Raw genomic sequence first — 20,949 nt, 5'->3', positions numbered from 1 at the left:
CAGGGGGTCGCGAGATTGTTTTCGAGGGGTCGTGGGAAGGTTGTTAAAACAAATAAACAAACAAATATATAAAAAAGAAATTTATAAATATTTTTTGAAAATTATTTTTCAATTAAATCTCCCATACCAATGTTATAATGTAGTCATTATGAAACAGATTTGAGCAGAAAGAGAGAGAGAGAGAGAGAGAGAGAGAGAGAGAGAGAGAGAGAGAGAGAGAGAGAGAGAGAGAGAGAGAGAGAGAGAGAGAGAGAGAGAGAGAGAGAGAGAGAGAGAGAGAGAGAGAGAGAGAGAGAGAGAGAGAGAGAGAGAGAGAGAGAGAGAGAGAGAGAGAGAGAGAGAGAGGAGAGAGAGAGAGGAGGAGGAGGAGGAGGAGGAGGAGGAGGAGGAGGAGGAGGAGGAGGAGGAGGAGGAGGAGGAGGAGGAGGAGGAGGAGGAGGAGGAGGAGGAGGAGGAGGAGGAGGAGGAGGAGGAGGAGGAGGAGGAGGAGGAGGAGGAGGAGGAGGAGGAGGAGGAGGAGGAGGAGGAGGAGGAGAAGAAGAAGAAGAAGAAGAAGAAGAAGAAGAAGAAGAAGAAGAAGCAGCAGCAGCAGCACAGTGGCGGTGCTGAAAGTCAATGTTAGCGCTAGCTAACTACTGCAAGGTGGCTGAATATGGATCGGTGGCTTGTCAAAAAACGTCTGCCAGCTCAAGATGAGGACCAAGACGACACATGTGAAGGTGGGCCAACTGTTACAAGTTCAACTGAAAAACGTAAGGCGCCGGCGGCAGATTTGGCCTCCAACAAGCGTCAGAAATATCAGACTGACTCTGCAGTACGGATTCACATGCCTCGCCAAAAATGAAGTGGAATATCCACAATGTGTTCTGTGTTCAGAAGTGCTTGCTCACGAAAGCTTGAAACCAGTGAAATTGAAGAGACATTTACAAACCAAACACCCATCCTACATTAACAAACCGTTAGATTTTTTTCGTCGTAAGGAGGGAGAACTACAGAGCCAAAAGACGACTGTACGTGAGCACTCTACAATCCCTGTTGAAGCCCTGTTGGCTTTATATGAAGTGGCTTACCTGGTTGCTCAATCCAAAAAGCCCCATACTATTGCAGAGAGCCTGATCTGCCCAGCAGCGATTGCAATGACCAGAGCTATGCATGGTGAAAAAAATAGCTAGCACACTTGAGACTATTCCACTGTCTAATGACACAATGGCGAGGCGCATTGGTGAAATGGCCGACGACATTAACGAGCAGCTCATTGACCTAGTGAAGAAAAGTGGAAGATTTTCCCTCCAAATTGACGAAACAACGGATGTTTCCGGTGATGCACAGTTGCTTGTTTTTGTAAGATACAGCTACGAGGGGAAAATGTACGAGGATATGTTGTTTTGTTTTGCAGGCCCAGCTATATGAGAATGAATGATAATAGCCTATTGCCATCAGCTTGTAAAGCAGTCCTGTTGCCTCCTTCACAATGGGTTGTGCTGTCGGATCTTGAATAAATTTTATAACTGTACTTAAAGCCAAATTGATTTAGTTTTTGTTTTGTTGTTTTGTTTTTTGTATATTTTTGGTCAGTAATGCAAGGTTTGTGTACATCTGGTAGTTGTCATGTGTGATAGTAACCTCTGTCTGCAGCAGAGGGTCGCTCGATCTTCCAGTCTGTATCCCGTGCATAAATAGGCTACATACCGCTCTTTGCAATTACAGAAGCCTTTTTTATGAATGTGGCTGGCTGTTTTTACTGTGTTATACATCAGAGTGTAAATAATAAATTTGTGATGCCAGTTTAGTTTGGTTTAGTTCTGTTTAGTTTTAACAGCTGGCAGTACCTAGGTGTTGACCAATGTGCTCCAGGCACTGTGGATTTTTTAATGCGCTCCGTGACGTCACTGCAGTGTGTTTCAAGTGCGAGTCGGGAGGGGGGTTGCGAACCCCAACTTATTTTTGGGGGTTCGCGGCTCCAAAAGGTTAAGAACCACTGACTTAGAGGACCGTGGTCGCCAATATTTCGACGGCGTGAGGAAGGGTCCACTTGTCCAATTCCAATTTACCTCAGTACTCACGCCGTCCAACTCCCGGGGAAACCACACCCTCGGCCGACTTTGTCCGAATCGAGTCGCTATCACCGATTCTGATCTGGCGTACCCGAGCGGAAGTTACCAAAGCCGCGCCGGACCAAATGAACAATTTACAGCACGAACGGCTTTACTATTTCTCAATACACACCATGCTTGGCCAATAAAGGAAAGCACAGAAAACGAGCTGGTACATTTAACAGGGGTTTGTTTATAACAATAATCGGGCAGGGGAAGCACACAAAGAGCAGAGTTATCTGAATAAGAAAATTTAATTTACAAGGAAAGGAAAACACTTGTACAATTCTACTTGCAGACAGGACCCACGAACACACACACACACACACACACACACACACACACACACACACACACACACACACACACACACACACACACACACACACACACACACACACACACACACACGAAACTGGACCCCGTGGGTCTATTCGGTAGAGCCGGGCCGGGGTACGTGTCCCGCATCATGCGGTCACACCGACCCCGAACCACCATGGTGGGACTCGAACCCATGACCTTGTCAGCACCAAGACTGCAGACCGCTCAACAACGACCACAGACACGCCGCAATCGCCACCAAGACTCCAGACCGCTCAACAACGAGCACAGACCGTGCTGCAATCGCCACGAACACTCCTGTCTGCCGTCCTCTCGTCTCTTTTTCTCTCTTGAGGTGGGAGGGGTTTCTTTCCTCGCCACTTGCCTCCTGATTGGACGAGGGGTTGTCGGACGACTCGTGGTCAGCCTCCCGATTGGCTGGGGCGCGTGTGTGGTGCTCGCCCTCCGCTCATTGGCTGGAGGAAACGGTCCATGCCCTTCCTTGGGGCAGAGCCTTGATCCGAAGCGACGGATACTCCGCCCACGCCCTCAGCCAAAAACACGTGGGCAATGGCGACTGGGTCGAGTGAGGGACGGTTGCGTTGTTGTTGTTGTAGTTGTTGTAAAAACCTAACTAAAAAAATAACTCGTAGTGCACACACGAAATTCCCATTAGACATAGGAGATGGATTTTAACTATAAACACGTACTTATCGAAATAACTGAACTACGGGGACTCTGGCTGTTTGTGTGCACAAGGTTTCCAAATCCATAACAATATTTGCCTCTTCGTCCATCAGCAAAGCAATCGGCATGCTTTCCTGGCCAACTCCAGATGCCTTGCTGCGATTCTTTTGAGAGGAACACGCCCTAGGGGCATGTTCCGTTTGCAAGTGACTTGCTTTTGCTGCTACATTGCAAATGGGATGCCCCAGGGGCATGTTCCTTTTCAATCAATACATTACCAGGCCACGTGTAACCAGGACATGCCCAACAGGACGAAAAAATTTCTACCCAAAAATCAAAAAAAAACCCGCTTATTTCTATGAAGTAGGAATTACTCGGAATCGACGTCTATTTCGCTTCACGACCCTATTCCTATTGATCCCATTGTTGGAATCGAGTTGCTTTAGAAGCGATTCTGCCCACCACTATTAACCACTCAAGCAAGCACTCCAATGACATGGTTGATGAGGAACAGCAGGCTGGATGATAACACCATCCGGAGATGTCCGGAGTATCAAACAATATGTGAATTGGACAAACTAGTGCATGGCCGTACGTGCAAAAAAAAAAAAAAAAAAAAATTCAAACCGCGTGCCAGAAACAACAACCACACAGGCCGTTCCTTCGCTCTCGCGTGCCCGTACGTGCAAAAAAAAAAGAAAAACTTTCAAACAACCACACAGGCCGTTCCTTCGCTCTCATAAACGACGACTGGATTGGGGCATTGTGTTTATCTATAAATGCGCATAAGAAATTGAGAAATTATTAAAATACAGTAAATCATCACTATCTGGAAGTTCGTACGTTGTAACCCGTAATGGGGAACGCGGCTGAGGATCTCTTCCCCATCGGCCGCGCCTACGCAGCAACGTGTCCTGTCATTGTTGGTAAATAAATGGCCATAACTTGGGAAGCACTTGTCCGATTAATATCAAACCTTGAAAAGGCACGTACTCAGGTCCACAGAAATATACCTGGCAAGTTTCAATTACATCAGACCAGCGGTTGTCCAGAAACAGCGGTCACACACACGCACACACAGATTGCTGGAATCTATATTAATATTTTGGCACGCCCCTTTCTTTGTTCCACGATCAGATTTTTGTTACTGCATGAAATGAAACAAGATTTGGCACATATACTAATGATATTATTGTCTTCCTTAAGAGGCCCCTCAAAATTTGTTTTGATGCATTTTCACAAACTCCAACGGATTCCATTCAAATTCGGTACGATTATGGCTTTTGGTCCAACTTAGGTCATTGCCTATAAATTTTTCCATAACACGTCCGATATTCGAAAAAATCGATAAATCGATATCCCTTATGGGATTTTCTATTCAAATCCACTCAAGTTTCAGGCCTACGGGGGACGCAAATTTCCACTTTGCCCCGGGCGCTGTTTACCTCCGCTACGCCAAGCTGTTAGGGTTAGGGTTAGGGTTTGGGTTAGTGTTAGGGTTAGCTACCCTAACGCTAACCCTAACCCTAACTGCAACCCTAACCGCTAACCCCTAACTGCAACCCTAACCCTAACCCCTAACCGCTAACCGCTAACAGCTATTCAGGAAATTTGCAAGAAAGCCCGGGCAATGCCAGGCTTTATTGCTAGCCCGAGCGACGCCAGGCATTACTACTAGTTATAGATAGATGAACACTTTTTGTTTTTTTTAGCAGTCAGAACTGCTGCTCGGTTCAATTCTGCAGTTTAAATTTTGAAATTCGGTTCATGTTGAGATTCTAGAGCTTATCACATTTCAGCTGTAATGCTTCTAAACATCCTGAGAGTTTTATTTTTATGGGGATGGAGGAGGGACTGGATTTCGGAGGTGGAGGAAGGGGTTTATGAGGAGGTTGGTTTGAGGCAAGGGGAAGGGAAGGCAAACTTGCAGTTGAGTGTTAATTACGATTCATACTGTCTCATCAAAATGCTTCTGTATCGAATAACAGTGAATATTGAAACGAAATAATGTCTGAAATACATTTTCTACCAGTCATACTATAAACACCTTCTGGAGACGACCACCGCCTGGCAATGCCCTGAGACGACCACCGCCCGGAGACGACCACCGCCCTATGGATTCGGTCCATGCATCCATCCCTCCACAGCCATATCTCGGCCATGCGTTTACTGAACGTCTTCAAATTTACAGATAATGAACGATGGCTTACATATGCGCGTCATTTTTTTTTCGAGATCAGATCCAAGATGACCGACTGGTGGGCATTTTGTTAATTCTGCAATATTACCCAATTGTGCGCAATCGTCCTTGTCACATGACCACTCGAGTCCGTTGCACATCCACATAAATCTTGCAAATAGGGGCTAGGCTTTAATCCCACACAGCAAAATTACTAAAACCACAAGATCTATGACATTTTATGTCTTTTATACTTGTTATTAAGGTAATGACATGACTTGGATTGTTTTAATCAAACTCACGCAGGCCCTGTTTAATGGAGTCGTGTGACCTACCATATTTTCCACGACCATAAAGACGTCTGCACAAATCCAAGTTTCTAGCGTTGACTGGAGGTCACGAGACTGCATGTCAACCACCATGGCCCTGCATTGCTATGATGCTGTACTTCAAACCCCTTATGAATCCAGATGTTGTGTTTGTGTGCAACATCGTTGACTGCTTCCGGTTTGTGTTTGTGATGTTGTGGCAGCTTAGGTCTGAGTTGCATCACGTTTTGTCTGTCCAAGTAACACTGTTGCGACGTCTCTGTGATGCAGACATGGGAACCAGTTCCGAAGAAGTACTGCTTATGGTCGGACATGTCCGCTTCAGAAAACAAGACGGCTGTTTGTACCTGATGGACAGCCGCCTTGCCTGGGCTCCACATGGACAAGAAAGGTTCCTGCTCAGTCTACCTTATGCAGAAATCAGAGGTTCGTGTTTCTGTGCTTTGAGGTACGGGAAGGGGCGAGGGCGGAGCGTGGGAACAGCAGAGGTGGGTGAGGGCAGGCGTGGTACAGGAGGTGGTGTTGGAATGATTTCCCCTGACACATGTTTTGTTTATGGATGGCAGCACAGAAGATCAGCCCTGATGGAAAAACGAAGGTGCAGTTGCAGTTGGTACTGCATAGCGGAGAGGCCGTGACACTGCACTTTGCGCGGGATGGAGACTCTGCAAAAAAAGACAGGGATGGTGTGAAAGATCTCCTTCAGCAGCTGCTCCCGCGCTTCCGCAACCAAGCGAATCAGCAGCTGGAGGAGAAGAACCGGTGAGAGTCCAGAGGTCTTTGGCTTTGATGTATTGCTTTAGTATAACTCGCACATGTTATGAATCCAGAGGTCGTTTTTCAGGTTGAGGAATGGATGGATCTCATTTCCATTACAACCACCTTGAATGCTGGGTTTGGGAATGTCTCTTGAAATGTATTTGCTTTGCTTCGAATGATGATGCGCATCAAGTTAACCTGTTTAGCATTCTCCACCATACAGCTTGTTACAAGATGACCCGGTGCTCTTTGACCTCTACAAGGAGCTGGTGGTTGGGAAGGTTATTTCTGCTGATGAATTCTGGAGTAATCGTATGTCAGAGCCAGGCCCAGGAGCCACGGTGCCAGGAACCAAACAAAACGTTGGAGTTTCTGCCGCATTTCTGGTAATGGAACCTTTGCAGTCTTATACATGTGCTCTTGTTGTTATTTGAATCTTTATTTTTTTTGGATACACTGTCAAGGCTCGTATGTGAGCTAACATACAGAAACGCACATCAAGGGGAACAGGAGACAAGAGGGGTGGGAGAGGGAAGGAAAAAAAACAGTGGGAACAGAGAAATGAGGAGATCTGTGGAAGGGAGAGGGATGGGAAAACAAGATGGACACAACAGGGACTTTAAGGTCCTTGCATAACAGGGACTTTCAGGAAGAAAAGTTGGGAATTTGAAGGTGGGTTTGGGGTGGATTAACGGGGGTAGAAAAGATCGTGGTTTTGGATGGGGGAACATAAGAGATGGTGGTAAACGGAGGGAAGAGTGGGATTGAAGAGAGCGTGGGAGTTTGTTCCAAAGGTGGGGGAAAAGTGGAATGAAAGAGTGAAGGTGAGCAGTGATTCTTGATTTTGGTAGTTTTACCAGGAAGGGGTTGGTTGCTGGTGGACCTTGAGCGCCCTGCGGAAATATGGGAGGGGGGGTGTGATATCTCAGACAGAGCAGGGTGGGTGAGACCGGAGAGAAGACTGTAGAAGACAGAAAGACCACTGACCTGCTTGCGGTGAGAGAGTGAGAGACCCAAAGACTCAGCCTCATCGTGGGAGATACCATTGATGCTAAATGCCTTGGTTTCCACAGCGTGAAGCCGAAAAAGGTGAGAGGCAGGAGCACCAGCCCAGAAGGGGGAGCAGTACTCCATCAGGCTGCGGACGAAAGCTTTGTTTGTGGTTAGGAGTTCAGGTGGGCCGAGGAAGGACTTTGCATGACGGAGGATGCCCAGTCGGCGACTGGCTTTGGAGGCCAGCTTGAAGATGTGGCTTTCCCAGGAGAGATCATAGCAGACAGTGAGATCCAGAAGCTTGAATGAAAGGACTTATTCAAGAGGATTGTTGAGAAAGTGGATGGGGCAGGGGGGTGGGGTTGAAAAGAAGAGGTATTGAAAGCGTGTGGGGGGGTTGCAGAATGGGGTTGGGGAGAGGGCCGGATGAGGAGGAGAAAAGGCTTGATGGTGATGGGTTGAGGTACTGTGGGGAGTAATAACAGAGAGGACAGATGGCAGTTGAATATTGGAGGAGGTGGAGCAATGAGATAGAAGAGAGAGGGAGGGGGAAGGAGGCATCTTTGTGGATGTGAAGTGGGGAAACTTTGGGAAGGGGGGAGTGAGGGGGAAGATTGGAGGGAGGTAATGGAGGAGAGTTGAGGGGGAGTTTTTGAGAAATGTGAGAGGGAAGCTTGGAGGGGAAAGAGTGTGAAGGTTGCTTTGAGAGAGAGGGGAGACGATGACAGCAGGCACAGCCAGGGTGCAGGAGGGTGATGGGAGAGGTGGGGAGAGGGGTTGGGATGAGACTTTGTGGAGGTATGGTGAAGAAGCGAGTGGGAAGGGGAGGTACAAGATTTAAGGGGTTAGGAAGAGGGGGAGGTGTGCTGATGAGGGAGGGGAAGAGGTTTTTCGGTGGAGGGGAGTGTACTGATTGAGAGAGTGAGATATCTGTTCGGTTAGAATGAAGGCCACAGATGTTGGAACGCCACATACTTTGGGAGAACAGAGGAGGAGCTGATACTGAGGCAGAAGACAGTGGAGAGGTAGGATGAGGGGCAAGATGGGAGGGGTAAAGAGACGGGATACCAGGTGAGGGGTTAGGAGGAGGTGGGGTGAATTGGCACTGAAGTTGGGGGAAAAAGAGATGATTGATGGAACATGAACCTACATTGCAAAATGGGATTTTAAAAATGTTTAAGTCAGAGACGCGATTAAAAACATTACGTGAGGGATACAATCGAGGTGAATTAAGAGAATGGAGAAAAGATACGTTGTAACAGTGGGGCTTTTCAGACAGGGGATGAAGGAAAGGTCAAATTGAAGTCTTTTGAAGAAGACGACGAAGAGTCGCGGATTATGATACAATCCCGAGAACCACACGTGTGAAAGAGGAAGTTGTAACATTTTAAGAGACCGTTCTTATTTATTTATTTATTTATTTTTTGATGAAGATTACGTAGGATTAGGGAAAGGAAAGGTTGAAGAAAAAATCGTGAAGGTGTATGGTGAATGTGAGTTGGGAAAAGTAGACGATAGATCGGCAAAAGGAGGTAGAAGAGTCGGTGCAGGAAGTCACGTGGTCACGTGGGGCACAACGTGCGGTGAAAGGTATTTTTTTTTTTTTTTTGTATTCTTTAAAATATTTTGAGACGTGAAATGGAGGATATAGTTGAGGTGGGGTAGAATGAGGGTGGAGAGAAAAGTGGAGAAAATACAATAAACACGATCGCGCACATACAAACGGGGAGAAGTGTCGGCCTCAAGGAAGCTCCATACGAAAAGAGAAAAACTCAACAATTAGCACAAGTTTTAACACAAGAGCGAACTAGAAACGCACAGTAAACGCAGAGATAACAAAATGACGGTGAAAACGTGACAAAAACGACCGGAAAACTTATCTTTGAGAAAGTCGGCAGAGACCCTGAAAAGGAACCGCCACCGTCGCTCAAGAACCGGAACCGGAAGTTTGTGATCTTTGTGCATTCATTCATTTTCTCCGGCTAGTGGAGTTGTACCGCTTTTGGAGGAGTTTGCGTTGGTTCGTGAATGGCTGTCTGTCTGTCTGTCTGTCTGTCTGCAGGCGGACGTGAAGCCCCAGGCAGATGGATGCAATGGCCTAAAGTACAACCTGACCGCGGACATTATCGAGTCCATCTTCCGCACGTATCCTGCCGGTACGAACATTGTATTTGGGTTTTTGAGTCTGACAAGTCACTGTTCTTTGTTTGTTTGTTTCCTCCTCCGATCATTTCAGGATTGGTTGTCACGTTAACAGGGTGTTCGACCTGTCCACGAGCTTTAGAACCATTATATTTGTGCAATCGACATCCCAACAGCCCCTTTCAGATTGTACCTTATTTGGGATGACTGGAAGCTTTAGGAAAACTCAAGTTATTCAATGAGAGCAAGCATGAGCTTGGGTGCATGTTGTCCTTCATGTTGACCTTTGTCCACAGTGCGGCAGAAGTACACAGAGCATGTACCAGGTTTGCTGAGCGAGGCCGAGTTTTGGACACAGTTCTTTCAATCCCATTACTTCCATCGAGACAGAACCGCGGTCTCCACACAGGACATCTTCTCCGAGTGTGCTCGGCAGGATAATAAGGGTGAGGTCGCCTTCAACATAGTTTTCTCTCATTCCAATCTCCTCTGTCCGTCCGTCTGTTTGTCTGTCTCTCACCTTCGTGTTTTTGCTTGCATACAACTCATGCTGCGCAGAGTTGATGGATGTGATTGGACAAGGCGTGGTGAAACCCCAGTTGGATCTCAACAACATGGATGATGCAGCATTGGAAGAGGTGTGTTTTCACGGTAGTTATGGTCTCACCTGTAAAGCACTTTAATGTAACCGACAAGGCCCTTGAGTGAATGATAAATTGTGTATGTATCTGTGCGTGTGCTTGCGCTGTGTACCCTCCTTGATGAAAGAGTGCTTTCCCAAGCGGAATTTGGTGTAAGACTCTTGCCAGGGTAATTACCTCCACCACTCAAGGTGGGTGGATGTTGTGTTTTCACCCCTGTCTGGCTGTCTGTCTGTTTGTCTGTGAGCAGGATATCTCAAAAAGTTGTGCAAAGGATTCGGAGGAAATTTGGTGGACAGGTTGGATGTGTGACAAGGACGAAATGATGAGATCTCGGTGAAGATCCGGATCTCGGTGAAGATTGGTGGCTTAATGTCCGCTCTGAAAGAACAGGATACTCCGTGGTGTGTGGTTCTTCCTGTGAATCACGAGGATGACTGTTTGTAGTTTAATTTTATTCCACTTGGATTCGAACTCTGACTAGGCCCAGAGCAGGGTGCCTTCGAGCCCTAGACTCGGCACAATTAAATCTGCACAATGTTGCAAATACATTTTGAGGCTCGTCATGGAAATCGTGGAGCTCCATCATGAAATGTCTCATTCTGCATCGCTCAAGGTCATTTCACCAGGTCGATCCAGCTGACCTGTGGTCTCTGATATCGAGATTTTACTTTTTTTATAATCATACAATGACCAGGCCTCACATTTTACTGGTTCTTGAATCCTTTTATTTCTGACTACCAGGGGGTACCCGGGATTGCTCAGGGGAAAGAAAAAAAAAATTTGAGAATTGACGACGACGTTTTCCATTCGGCCTACACTAGAGCATCCGTCATAAAGATTCCCATGAGAAAAGCGAGTTGTCAAATTGAGTCCAACCACCTCTAAAGATTGTCCTTGAGCCTTGTTAATGGACGTTGCAAAGCTGAGTTGGAGGATGTATGTATATCCAGTCAAATCTATGTGAACGGCCACCTCGACGAGACGGCCAACTGTCTATGGTGACCACAACAAATGTTCCGCACGTAAAACCTACGTCAAGTAACCTTTGCACAATGGCCACATGCCTGATGCGACCAACGGCGTGCAAAACGGTCATTATTACATTTCAGCTTTCGTCCTCCAATGTTTGAGTTTCCTCGGTCAAAGGATTAAGGAGATAGTTCTGTGCTTGTGCAGATTCACACTTAGGGGCACAGAACCAAGTAGCCCATGTTCACCAGGAGGTTCAATTTGGTCTTTGTGTCAACTTTGGCTGTAATTGGGCCAGTAGTTTGGGCGAGGTTGGCGTTTCTTACACACACACACACACACACACACACACACACACACACACACACACACACACACACACACACACACACACACACACACACACACACACACACACACACACACACACACACACACACACACACACACACACACACACACACACACACACACTTATTTATAAGATTTATCTCAAGGCCCCATAGTGAACCGGAAACCAAGCCTGTTGGTGGCTTAACGGTTGAGGTCACTGGTTTAAAATCTTCGGAGCGTGAGTTTGATCCTCCGTCGTGCCGTTAAATAAAAATAACACCAGGTGGGTCGATTCAGCCTGTCATCCTTCCAAGGTTGACAAAATGAGTAACAGCTTTTTGGAAACGAGGGGCACTGCATCAGCGGCACAGCCACACTCCCAGCATTGATGCAACCAGCAGCCACAGGCTGCATACGAAATGCACTTAAAAGGTTTGTTGTAGTTTTCAAGCGACATTCCTATTGCCGTTGCACCCTCCCCAGGGCTATGGCACTGCAGGCTTACCGGCGTCCGCTGGAAGTCGGGGGTCACGGGAATCGAGCAATTCCGCCATAATTCGTCGCTTCAACCACCACAGTGCCATGGTGCTCTTGGCTGGGAGGACGGACAGGTGGGAGAAAGCTGGGCAATCGGCCATTAAGAGCTTTTCTTTCACAAGCATCGTCTGACTGTCTCCTTCCATCCTCGTACAGACAAATTCCTGGAGAGAACGTGGAAGACGCCAACGGGACCGACGAGATGCAACCCCCTTCAAAAATGGTAAGGAGTGGAGCCGGAAGGTTATTGGCTGAATTTAGGCCGTTTTAAATCGGGGGTATGTCTGTGAGTGCCAGTCTCTCAAAGTCCTCCCCCCACCCCCCCGGTGACTTTCAAGGCCAAAAACGCAACTTCTATTCCAATGGCACTCGGGAACTCACCCATCATGGGGGGAAGAGTGTGATGCTGGCCAGAAACTGCAGAGACGAGGACTAATATGTATGGCATGTTTCACTGGTGCATGATCCTGCGGGTTGGGTTGTTGTTTGGGACGATGGCAGGTGGAAGGGATGGGGGGGGGGGGAAGAGTGATTTTGACACCTCACAGCTCTAAGCAGTCTTACCTGCTGTGTCCAGTCATGAGACTCCCATCATGCATTCCAACCCTCTCTCAATTTGCTGTCATTTGGGGGTCTCATAAAGTAACATCCATGTCTGCATGCCACCTCCCCTCTCTGTACGTGACTGCAGCTGCGCACAGCCACCTCGGCTGGGGACTATGTAGATTTCGAAGAGACTGCGCAGAGCTTTGCTGTCTCCCTGAACCTCAAGAAGGCTGACCGGTGTGGTTTGTCCCATCCTCTTCCTTGGCCTGTTCTCTCGTTTACTTAGCGTCACCATAATCGTTACATTCTCTCATTTTTCCAATCCTGTGGTTCCATCGACCTTGTGATAGGGGGCCAGGGGGTGGGTACGTGTTCATGTTATTATTTAATCGATCGCGCCCCATTTTGCATCGTCCTTGTAATGCCGGGGTGTTTCCTTACTTCCGTACAACTGCAAAGCACGAAACGTCATCGTCCAATTGTCTTGCACGTACCCACCTAAGCACATCATTGGAATAGCTGTTGCTGATCTTTTCATACTGGGTCAGGCCTATCACATATTTGAGATTATGGACACCCGTTCGATGAAAATGTCAATTTTTTACAAATGTATGTTCTTGCTAATCGGTGGAATTTCAAATGTCAAGAGTCAGCTGTACTCTGATGTCTGTGCAGTTATCACCATGGCCCGGTCCCTCTGCTGTCCCAGCACTATTGCACAGGGGACGAGATAATGGCTGCCATTTCTGCACTGCACCAGGAGATGGCTGAATACAAGCCTCAGCTGGCCCAGGTAAGGGGTGTGGGACCTTTTGTGGGATTGGGGGAGTCGCGGGGGGAATGGTGGGACGTTGAGGGGGAAATGACTGAACACTTTTGTTTTCTTCCATACATATCTGTACAGGCCTTAACCAGCAAGGCTGCTGGACAGGCCATAGCAGCCCTATCTCCTGGCGGATCGATGATGCAGGAGGTCGGGCAGATTCCGGCTGATCGTACGTACCCAACACGGCAGCCAATTTGCTTGCTTCATGCCGAGGTCTACCACCTTATTACTCGTGGGATTTTTACTTCAAGGCAATAATGATCACAATTTGCCCTCTTTAAAAGAAAAAAAAAACCTCCTGCTTTGTCCATTCACGAGTTTGTAATGGCTCATCGATGTTTAATTAACGAACACCAATCGTCTTCCTGGTTAATGGCTAACCTCTGTTTATCATCCACCAACCACAGTGCTTGCTGGTCCTACAGAGAGACAGGAGCTGAGACAGCTGTACCTCGGTCTGTCTGAACTCCTGAGGCATTTCTGGGCTTGTTTCCCCATCAGTTCGCTCGCTTTGCAGGACAAGGTACGAGTAGAACTCGGACGGAGCGATCCCGTGACTTCTGCACTGTTACTTGTTTGATGCCCGTACCTGTGCTGCCTTTGCTTCCGATTTTCACCTTTTGTTGCAGTTGTTGTTTGCGATGCCATTATGCCTCCATCTTGCCTCTGCTCCGTCATGTGGCAACGTGGCTGTGACTACGTGTTGAGCTCATAAGATCGGTCATTACCTCTGTCACCGAAGGTTATATATTTTCACCCCTGTCTATCTATGACAGGATATCTCAAAAAAAGTTATGGATGGATCGGACGAAACTTGGTGGACAGGTTGGGTGTGTGACGAGGACGAATTGATTCGATTTTGGTGAAGATCTGTGTCCGGATCTGGATAGGTGAATTTTTTTTTTCAGTGATTCTTCACCATTGAGAGATGGTGCCAATAACGATATATTGCATGATATCTCAAAAAGTTGTGCACGGATTCGGACGAAACTTGATAGACGAGTCGGTTCGGTGACGAAAACAAGCCGATTAGTTTTTGGTTCAGGTCCGGATCCAAATCCGGCCGATCAATGGGATACAAAATGTAAACTGTTCAGCCTGGCGGAGGTACGTGCTCCACGAGTGCCGTTATTGTAAGCTCACGTGGAACGTCGTTGGCGCTTCATGGGATGGCGCTTTGTCCATCCGTCCACAAATACTATCAACTTCTTCTCTGAAACTACACATCTGATTTTGATGAAACTTTACCACAACACTCATCACCGTGTATGTCCCAAAGTTTGTTCACGGCATTTAAAAAAATCAGGGTATGAGGGGGGCTGCGAAGGGAGTTTACATTGGAAAGGGGGGTTGCCCCCCAAAAGAGATGCTTGCTTTCTTCTCACAAACGACGCACACATTTCCCATGAAACTTCACCACAACATTCATCACCCATGGTGTACCAAAGTTTGTTCATAACATTGGACAATTTGGTCTTTAAGGGGATGCAAGGAGGGTTGTCCCCCAAAATATCACACTTCTCCATCCAAGCCTCCCTCTCACCTCTCTCAAAAACTCCCCCCCCTCACCTTTCTCCCTCAAGTCTCCCCACTCACCCTTCTCCCACCATTCAACCCCCCCCTCACTCACCCTTCTCAAAGTTGCCCCCCCTCTCATCCACAAAGCTGCCTCCTTCCACTGCCCTCTCACCTCCATCTCTTCACTCCACCTCCTCAAATCCTCAACTGCCTTTTGCCCCTTCTCTTGTCCCCCCTCCTCCCCCAGCACCACAGAGCCTTTTCTCCTCCTCATCCGGCCCCCTCCCCTAGCTATTCTGCAATCCCCCACACTGTTTCAACAACCCTCCTTACCTCCCCACCCCTCGTCCCTTGTCCTACCCTCCGCCTGCACCCAAAGCCTCCTCCCCTCCCTCTTCATTAACAGTGTGGACCTCAAATATCCGTGGCCTTCACTCAAACCTTTCAGATCTTTCCGTACAGGTTGCCATTGACAAACCAGACATAATCTGCCTAACAGAAACTTTCCTCTCCCAAGACGTGTCTGACTCCCAAGTATCTCTCCCGGGTTACTCCCCCCTCCGGTATGACAGACCTGAGCCTCGCCCTGGTGAAGGAGTTGCTCTCTTCATCAAAGACTCTATTCCTCACTCTCCATGCACTGCCCTCCCTCCCCCACACCCCCAGGAATACCTCTGGCTACGGCTTCCCCTCCACTCCCACCTCGTGTTTATATATGTACTGTACCATCCACCGAACAGTGATGACTCCATCTACACCTCACTATCTGAAAACATGGACCATCTTCTATCTTCTCATCCAAACTCTCTCTTCCTCTTATGTGGTGACTTCGATTGTCATCACGCCAGTTGGCTCGGTGTGGGTACCTCTCTCACCTGTCATGGCACTTCAGCAAAAGCTTTCTGCGACTCATTGGGACTGACTCAATCGGTCAACTTCCCGACCCGGATCTCAACCAATGGTACTCCATCTCTTCTGGACCTGATTTTGACAAATTTCCCTGACAATATCTGCTGCTCTTCCTTCGCTCCAATCGGTTCTTCTGACCACGTCCTTGTCAAAGGGGACATCTCTCTGGCTATTATCAGAGAACCACCTCACCGCCGTCGAGTCTGGCATTTCACTCAAGCCGACTGGCAGGGTCTCCAAGCAGCCATCAAACTTATAGACTGGTCTCTTATCACTACTTTCTCAAACATCAACTCATCCTGGGAATTCTTTCAAAGAAACTTGCTCTCCCTCATGCACAGATTTATCCCCTCTCGTCTTCAGTTGTCCTACCCTTCCTCCAGCCCATGGTTCACTGAAGCTTGTGGTGAGGCTGTTGTCCTGGAACAACTTGCCTTTGCCTCATGGAAAGCAAACCCAACTGAGGGTAATCTCAGTTCCTTCCATAAAGCTCGGAACAAGTGTGTATCTACCCTCAGGAGAGCCAGAAAACGACATCTTTCAAAGCTCAAGTCGGAACTTTCAAACCTCTCTCTCTCCTCAAAATCCTGGTGGCATCTAATCAAATCTGTTTCTGGTGTATGTTCCCCCTCCATCCCCTCCCTCGCCTCAAATGGCCGCACTACTGATACCGCACGTGAAAAGGCTGAATGCCTAAACTCGGTGTTTGCAGATAAATATTGTGTCCAAAACCCATCGCTTTGTCTACCCACCTTACCCAGTCGCACCCAACTGTCCCTGGACTCTGTGTGCTTTTCTTCTGACAAGGTAGAGAGCTTGCTGTCAAACCTCAACTCAGATTCTGCAACCGGTCCAGACGGCATCAGCCCACGTGTCCTAAAAACCTGCTCTTCTGCTCTTGCTCACCCTCTCTCTGTTCTATGCACCCTCATATTTGCTCAAGGTCATCTGCCATCTGCTTGGAAATCAGTAAACATTACTGCCATGCATAAAAAAGGTGAAAAAACAGATCCCTGCAACTACAGACCAATCAGCCTTCTCCCAATCATCAGCAAGGTGATGGAATCCATCATCGCTTCAGACATTAAATCCTTCCTCTTCTCCAATGGCTTGATTTCCAATCATCAATTTGATTTGAGACCAGGTCACTCTACCCTGGATATGCTGCTTCTGCTCTCCCAACAATGGATAGGGATCTTCAATGCCAGACATGAAATCAGAGCCGTATCCCTGGACATATCACGTGCTTTAGACACAGTCTGGCACCCTGCCCTACTCACCAAACTCTCTTCCCATGGTATTCAAGGCCATCTCCACTCATGGTTCGCAGACTTCCTCTCCTGTCGCAGTCAACGTGTGGCCCTAAATGGAGTTCTTTCATCCCCTCTTCCTCCCCAGGCTGGAGTTCCTCAAGGTAGCGTTCTGGGCCCTGTTCTTTTTCTGGTTTTCATCAATGATCTCTCCGACTCTCTGGAAAATCCTCTATATCTCTTTGCTGATGACTCCATCCTCTGCCGTACCATCTGTCATCCCTCAGACCGGCATGCAGCAGCTTCTTCTCTCACTGCAGATCTGGATAAAATCACAAACTGGTCCAACACGTGGAACATGTCTTTCAATCCAGACAAATCTCACACTCACTTTGTCTCTTCGAAAGGACCGTTTAGAAACCCACCCCCCCCGCCATCCACTTTCTCAACAATCCTCTGGAAGAAGTCCTTTCTTTCAAGCTTCTGGGTCTCACTATCTGCCATGATCTTTCCTGGGAAAGCCACATTTCAAACCTCGCCTCCAAAGCCAGTCGCCGACTGGGAATCCTCCATCGTGCAAAGTCCTTCCTCTGCCCACCTGAGCTCCTGACCACTTACAAAGCTTTCGTCCGCAGCCTGATGGAGTACTGCTCTCCCCTCTGGGCTGGTGATCTTGCCTCCCACCTTTCTCGGCTTCATGCTGTGGAAACCAAGGCATTTCGGATAATTGGCATCTCCTGCAATGAGGCTGAGTCTTTGGGCCTCTCACTCTCTCACCACCGGCAGGTCGGTGGTCTTTCTGTCTTCGACAGTCTCCTCTCCAGTCTCACCCCCCCCCCCCGCTTTCTCTGTGATTTGTCCAGACCATATTTCCGCAGGGCGCTCAAGATCCGCCAACAATCCCCTTCTGGTAAAACTACCAAAATCACAAATCACTGCTCACCTTCACTATTTCATTCCTCTTTTTTCCGCCTTTGGAATAAACTCCCTCACTCTATTCAATCCCATTCTTCCCTCCAGACTTTCAAAACAGCTGTTCACCACCACCTCTTGTCATCCCCCATCCAAATCCTCGATCTTTTCTTCCCCCGATAATCCACCCCAAGCCCACCTCCTTCAAATTCCCTGCTTTCCTTCCTGAAAGTCCCTGTAATGTCCATCTTGTATTCCCCATGTTCCCCACCCCATCCCTCTCCCTTCCACAGATCTCCTAATGTCTATGTTCTCCACTGTTTTGTCCTTCTGACTCCCTCCCCTCTTGTCTCATGCCTCCCTTGCTGTGCATTGTGTGTTCGCTCTCACACGAGCCTCGACAAGGTAAACAAATATATATATATATATATATATATATATATATATATATATATATATATATATATATATATATATATATATATATATATATATATATATATATATATATATATATATATATATATACAATAGGTATTTCCTTTTCTTCTCTGAAACCACACACACAATTTTGATAAAACTTCACTGCAACCTTCATGACCCGTGACGTACCAAAGTTTGTTTACGGCATTAAACAAAAAAAATCCATCAGTATTTACTTTCTTCTCGTTCCATATTTTGTGGGTCGTCCGTGTTTACCAGTGGTTCCCTGGTTATCTTATCCAGCCGCTACCAGGTGAGCACCCAGGGATATTGCCCCGATGTTTTTGTTTTTTCTTATATATTTTTGAAAACTGACCGACTAGACTTTGGTACAACACGTGGTGTTCTTGTCATGCTCGGCCAGCCAATTCCGACCTCTACGCACTCTGGAACATGGTGCAATCACCACCTTTTGCTTCCCTACCCCTTAACAGGTGATTCGGATGAAGGGAAACTTGGAGAGGTTCGAGACGACGAAAATCAAACCTTTTGAGGACAAACTTTCAAAAAGTCAACAAAACAGCAATGTGAGTCGCTCTGTGGACCGCCGGTGGTTTAACTTCCAATTTTTCGAGGAAGAACTCTCGGATTGTTTTCACTCCGTTCGATCGGCGGTGGATTGTCGAAACCTCTCATCCTCTTTTGCAGCTCACAAACCACCTGCGTGAGATGCTGACTGTGGCATACCGGAAGTTCCACACGTGGCAAGCGAAGCAGAGCACCAAGACTTCCTGATGTCGTCAGAAAAACAGCAACGTTTTGTATGACCCATCACGTGTGTACATCCACCCTCCCCCCTCCTGCCCTATTCTCCTACAATTTCTTCTTCTTCTTCTTTTTTTTTAAAGAAAACCTTTTTCAACCTTGTGTCACTTTATCTACAGCTGGCTGGCAATATGGACATTTTGGTTTCAGGAATATTTTGATAACTTTTGTCAGATCGTGCGTCGAGGCAACGATGCCCGGAAGGTGTGTAATAAAACTTTTATTTTGTTAAGTTCATAAAAATTGTCAAAAGTACAAATGTAAACGAGAAAATAAAAGTTTCCTGTCGTACCTTACCATAACCCTGTTGGATAAATAGTGTATTCGATGTAAAAGGAAGAATCTCAAAACTCGGCCCGAGCATCTGGTAGCGGTTTACATGTGAGAGTAAAAGTAGGGCCATCGTGACCGTTCACCACAACCTTCACCTTAGGACAGCCAGCGGTGCGGAGCAGGAGCATGAAAGCTATAATACGATTCCTGATTAGCTCGCCGAGCCTACTCCATTAAAGTCTGAGGTACGATCACACCACGGCCCACCGAAAGGTCCTCGACTGATCGGGAACTAATTACACAAGGTGTGCCTTCTGCGATGCCTGCCTGTGCTCAGGAAAGCTTCATCTTCGAACCACGTTCTCTCACAATGAGCAGGTATTGTGGACAGTTCACCAAATTAGGTATCTTCATTCAAAAATGACAACCGGTTGAAAGTTTAGACTTTCGATTCCTGCTGGAACCTTTGGTGGGTAGTTGTCTGGTACTTTGAAGGTCTTCTGTTTTGGTCTGAAAAACATTTGGGGGGGGGGAGGGGGGGAGGTGAACTTTTCTCAAAAAGATTAGATTGTAGGAAGTGTTCGATGTCAAATTATTTTGGATTTTCATGTCGATATCCTTTCTCAGTAGTAAAACCTGCCTCCGCTTGTGTTCCTGGGAATTAGAGTTGGTTTATCATAACAGCCGAGGTTGCGCCGAAACCGCTTCTTACCTTTGCTCATCTCATCCAAGATGGCATCCAGGTGTTTCTTGTAGCGCCGGTGCTTCTTATCCAAAACCTTTCTTTTCTTGGTCATGGACATATCAGGCACCAACCAGCCCACTACCAGCTGCACAATGACATTCAGGTGCTAAAGGGGAGCGGGTGCGATAGAGAGAGGGGGGGGGGGGCAAGGAGGCATTTTATAAACAAACAAAATTATACATTCTCTGTGCTCAGCTCACGAGTAGTTTTGGGGTTGGTCTTAATTTTCAGGTCCTTCTATGGTATCCAGACATGCACTCTATTTTATCTCAAACATGAAAACTGCAATTTCATTGTCCTGATAAAAAAACAAAACAAAGAGATTTCACCCATCGTCACAAAGGCCGATTGTGACCTTGATGACAAACAGGCGCCCGAGACCGATCGTCCACTTTAACTCACCACAAATAAAATGATGAAGACGAGGCGTGCAGCCATCATCTTCCAGTAGTCCATCGTCGTGGAATATGGGTCCGGATGATCTGGAGGTTCTCGGTACGCACGGTAACTGCGGTCGGCGGAACACGAGAATTTCATCACAAAGCTTCCTTCAGGGATTGTTCGACGATCGATTCCGGTTCGATCTCCAAACGATGCTCGACGTCCCGTGAGAAAGGCATCCTAATACCTCAGAGTACACCATTATTCAAAGGAGACGTTACGATGGATGTCACATCTGCAGCCGTGGATGGTAGACGCGTCGTTGCATCATTGGCAAAATCATGGACAGATCCCA

At 47.3% G+C, this 20,949-nt stretch overlaps 2 protein-coding genes across 9 annotated transcripts in view; one reads left to right on the top strand and one right to left on the bottom strand.

The window, feature by feature from the left end:
• The window catches only part of GTF2H1 (general transcription factor IIH subunit 1), a 29,756-nt gene extending 10,587 nt beyond the window's left edge, over positions 1-19,169 (top strand). For 2 of the 3 annotated variants that reach the window (XM_085861650.1, XM_085861649.1), the window contains 14 exons: positions 5,880-6,035; positions 6,176-6,371; positions 6,592-6,754; positions 9,424-9,517; positions 9,800-9,949; positions 10,062-10,141; positions 11,933-12,060; positions 12,143-12,209; positions 12,678-12,769; positions 13,208-13,325; positions 13,437-13,527; positions 13,766-13,881; positions 18,865-18,957; positions 19,079-19,169. In XM_085861650.1, the coding sequence (XP_085717776.1) occupies positions 5,882-6,035; positions 6,176-6,371; positions 6,592-6,754; positions 9,424-9,517; positions 9,800-9,949; positions 10,062-10,141; positions 11,933-12,060; positions 12,143-12,209; positions 12,678-12,769; positions 13,208-13,325; positions 13,437-13,527; positions 13,766-13,881; positions 18,865-18,957; positions 19,079-19,165 (1,629 nt within the window). In that variant the 5' untranslated portion in view covers positions 5,880-5,881 and the 3' untranslated portion in view covers positions 19,166-19,169. Of the gene's footprint in view, positions 1-588; positions 720-5,879; positions 6,036-6,175; positions 6,372-6,591; positions 6,755-9,423; positions 9,518-9,799; positions 9,950-10,061; positions 10,142-11,932; positions 12,061-12,142; positions 12,210-12,677; positions 12,770-13,207; positions 13,326-13,436; positions 13,528-13,765; positions 13,882-18,864; positions 18,958-19,078 lie in introns of those variants that run through there. The other variant, XM_085861648.1, reaches the window with a different exon arrangement.
• A 231-nt stretch (positions 19,170-19,400) lies between these two features.
• The window catches only part of LOC147010183 (anoctamin-4-like), a 58,937-nt gene continuing 57,388 nt past the window's right edge, over positions 19,401-20,949 (bottom strand). For 4 of the 6 annotated variants that reach the window (XM_085861640.1, XM_085861641.1, XM_085861642.1 and 1 more), the window contains 3 exons: positions 20,616-20,721; positions 20,181-20,319; positions 19,401-19,978 (listed from right to left, as the gene is read on the bottom strand). In XM_085861640.1, coding sequence (XP_085717766.1) covers positions 19,908-19,978; positions 20,181-20,319; positions 20,616-20,721 — 316 coding nt within the window. In that variant the 3' untranslated portion in view covers positions 19,401-19,907. Of the gene's footprint in view, positions 19,979-20,180; positions 20,320-20,615; positions 20,890-20,949 lie in introns of those variants that run through there. The other 2 variants (XM_085861643.1, XM_085861644.1) reach the window with 1 other exon arrangement.

The sequence above is a fragment of the Eptatretus burgeri genome, chromosome 17 (assembly GCF_056783735.1).
Source record: "Eptatretus burgeri isolate ZD-2024b chromosome 17, Ebu_testis_v1, whole genome shotgun sequence".
Lineage (NCBI taxonomy): Eukaryota > Metazoa > Chordata > Myxini > Myxiniformes > Myxinidae > Eptatretus > Eptatretus burgeri.
Note: the sequence above shows the minus strand (reverse complement) of the source record. Positions and strands in the feature narration are given on the sequence as shown.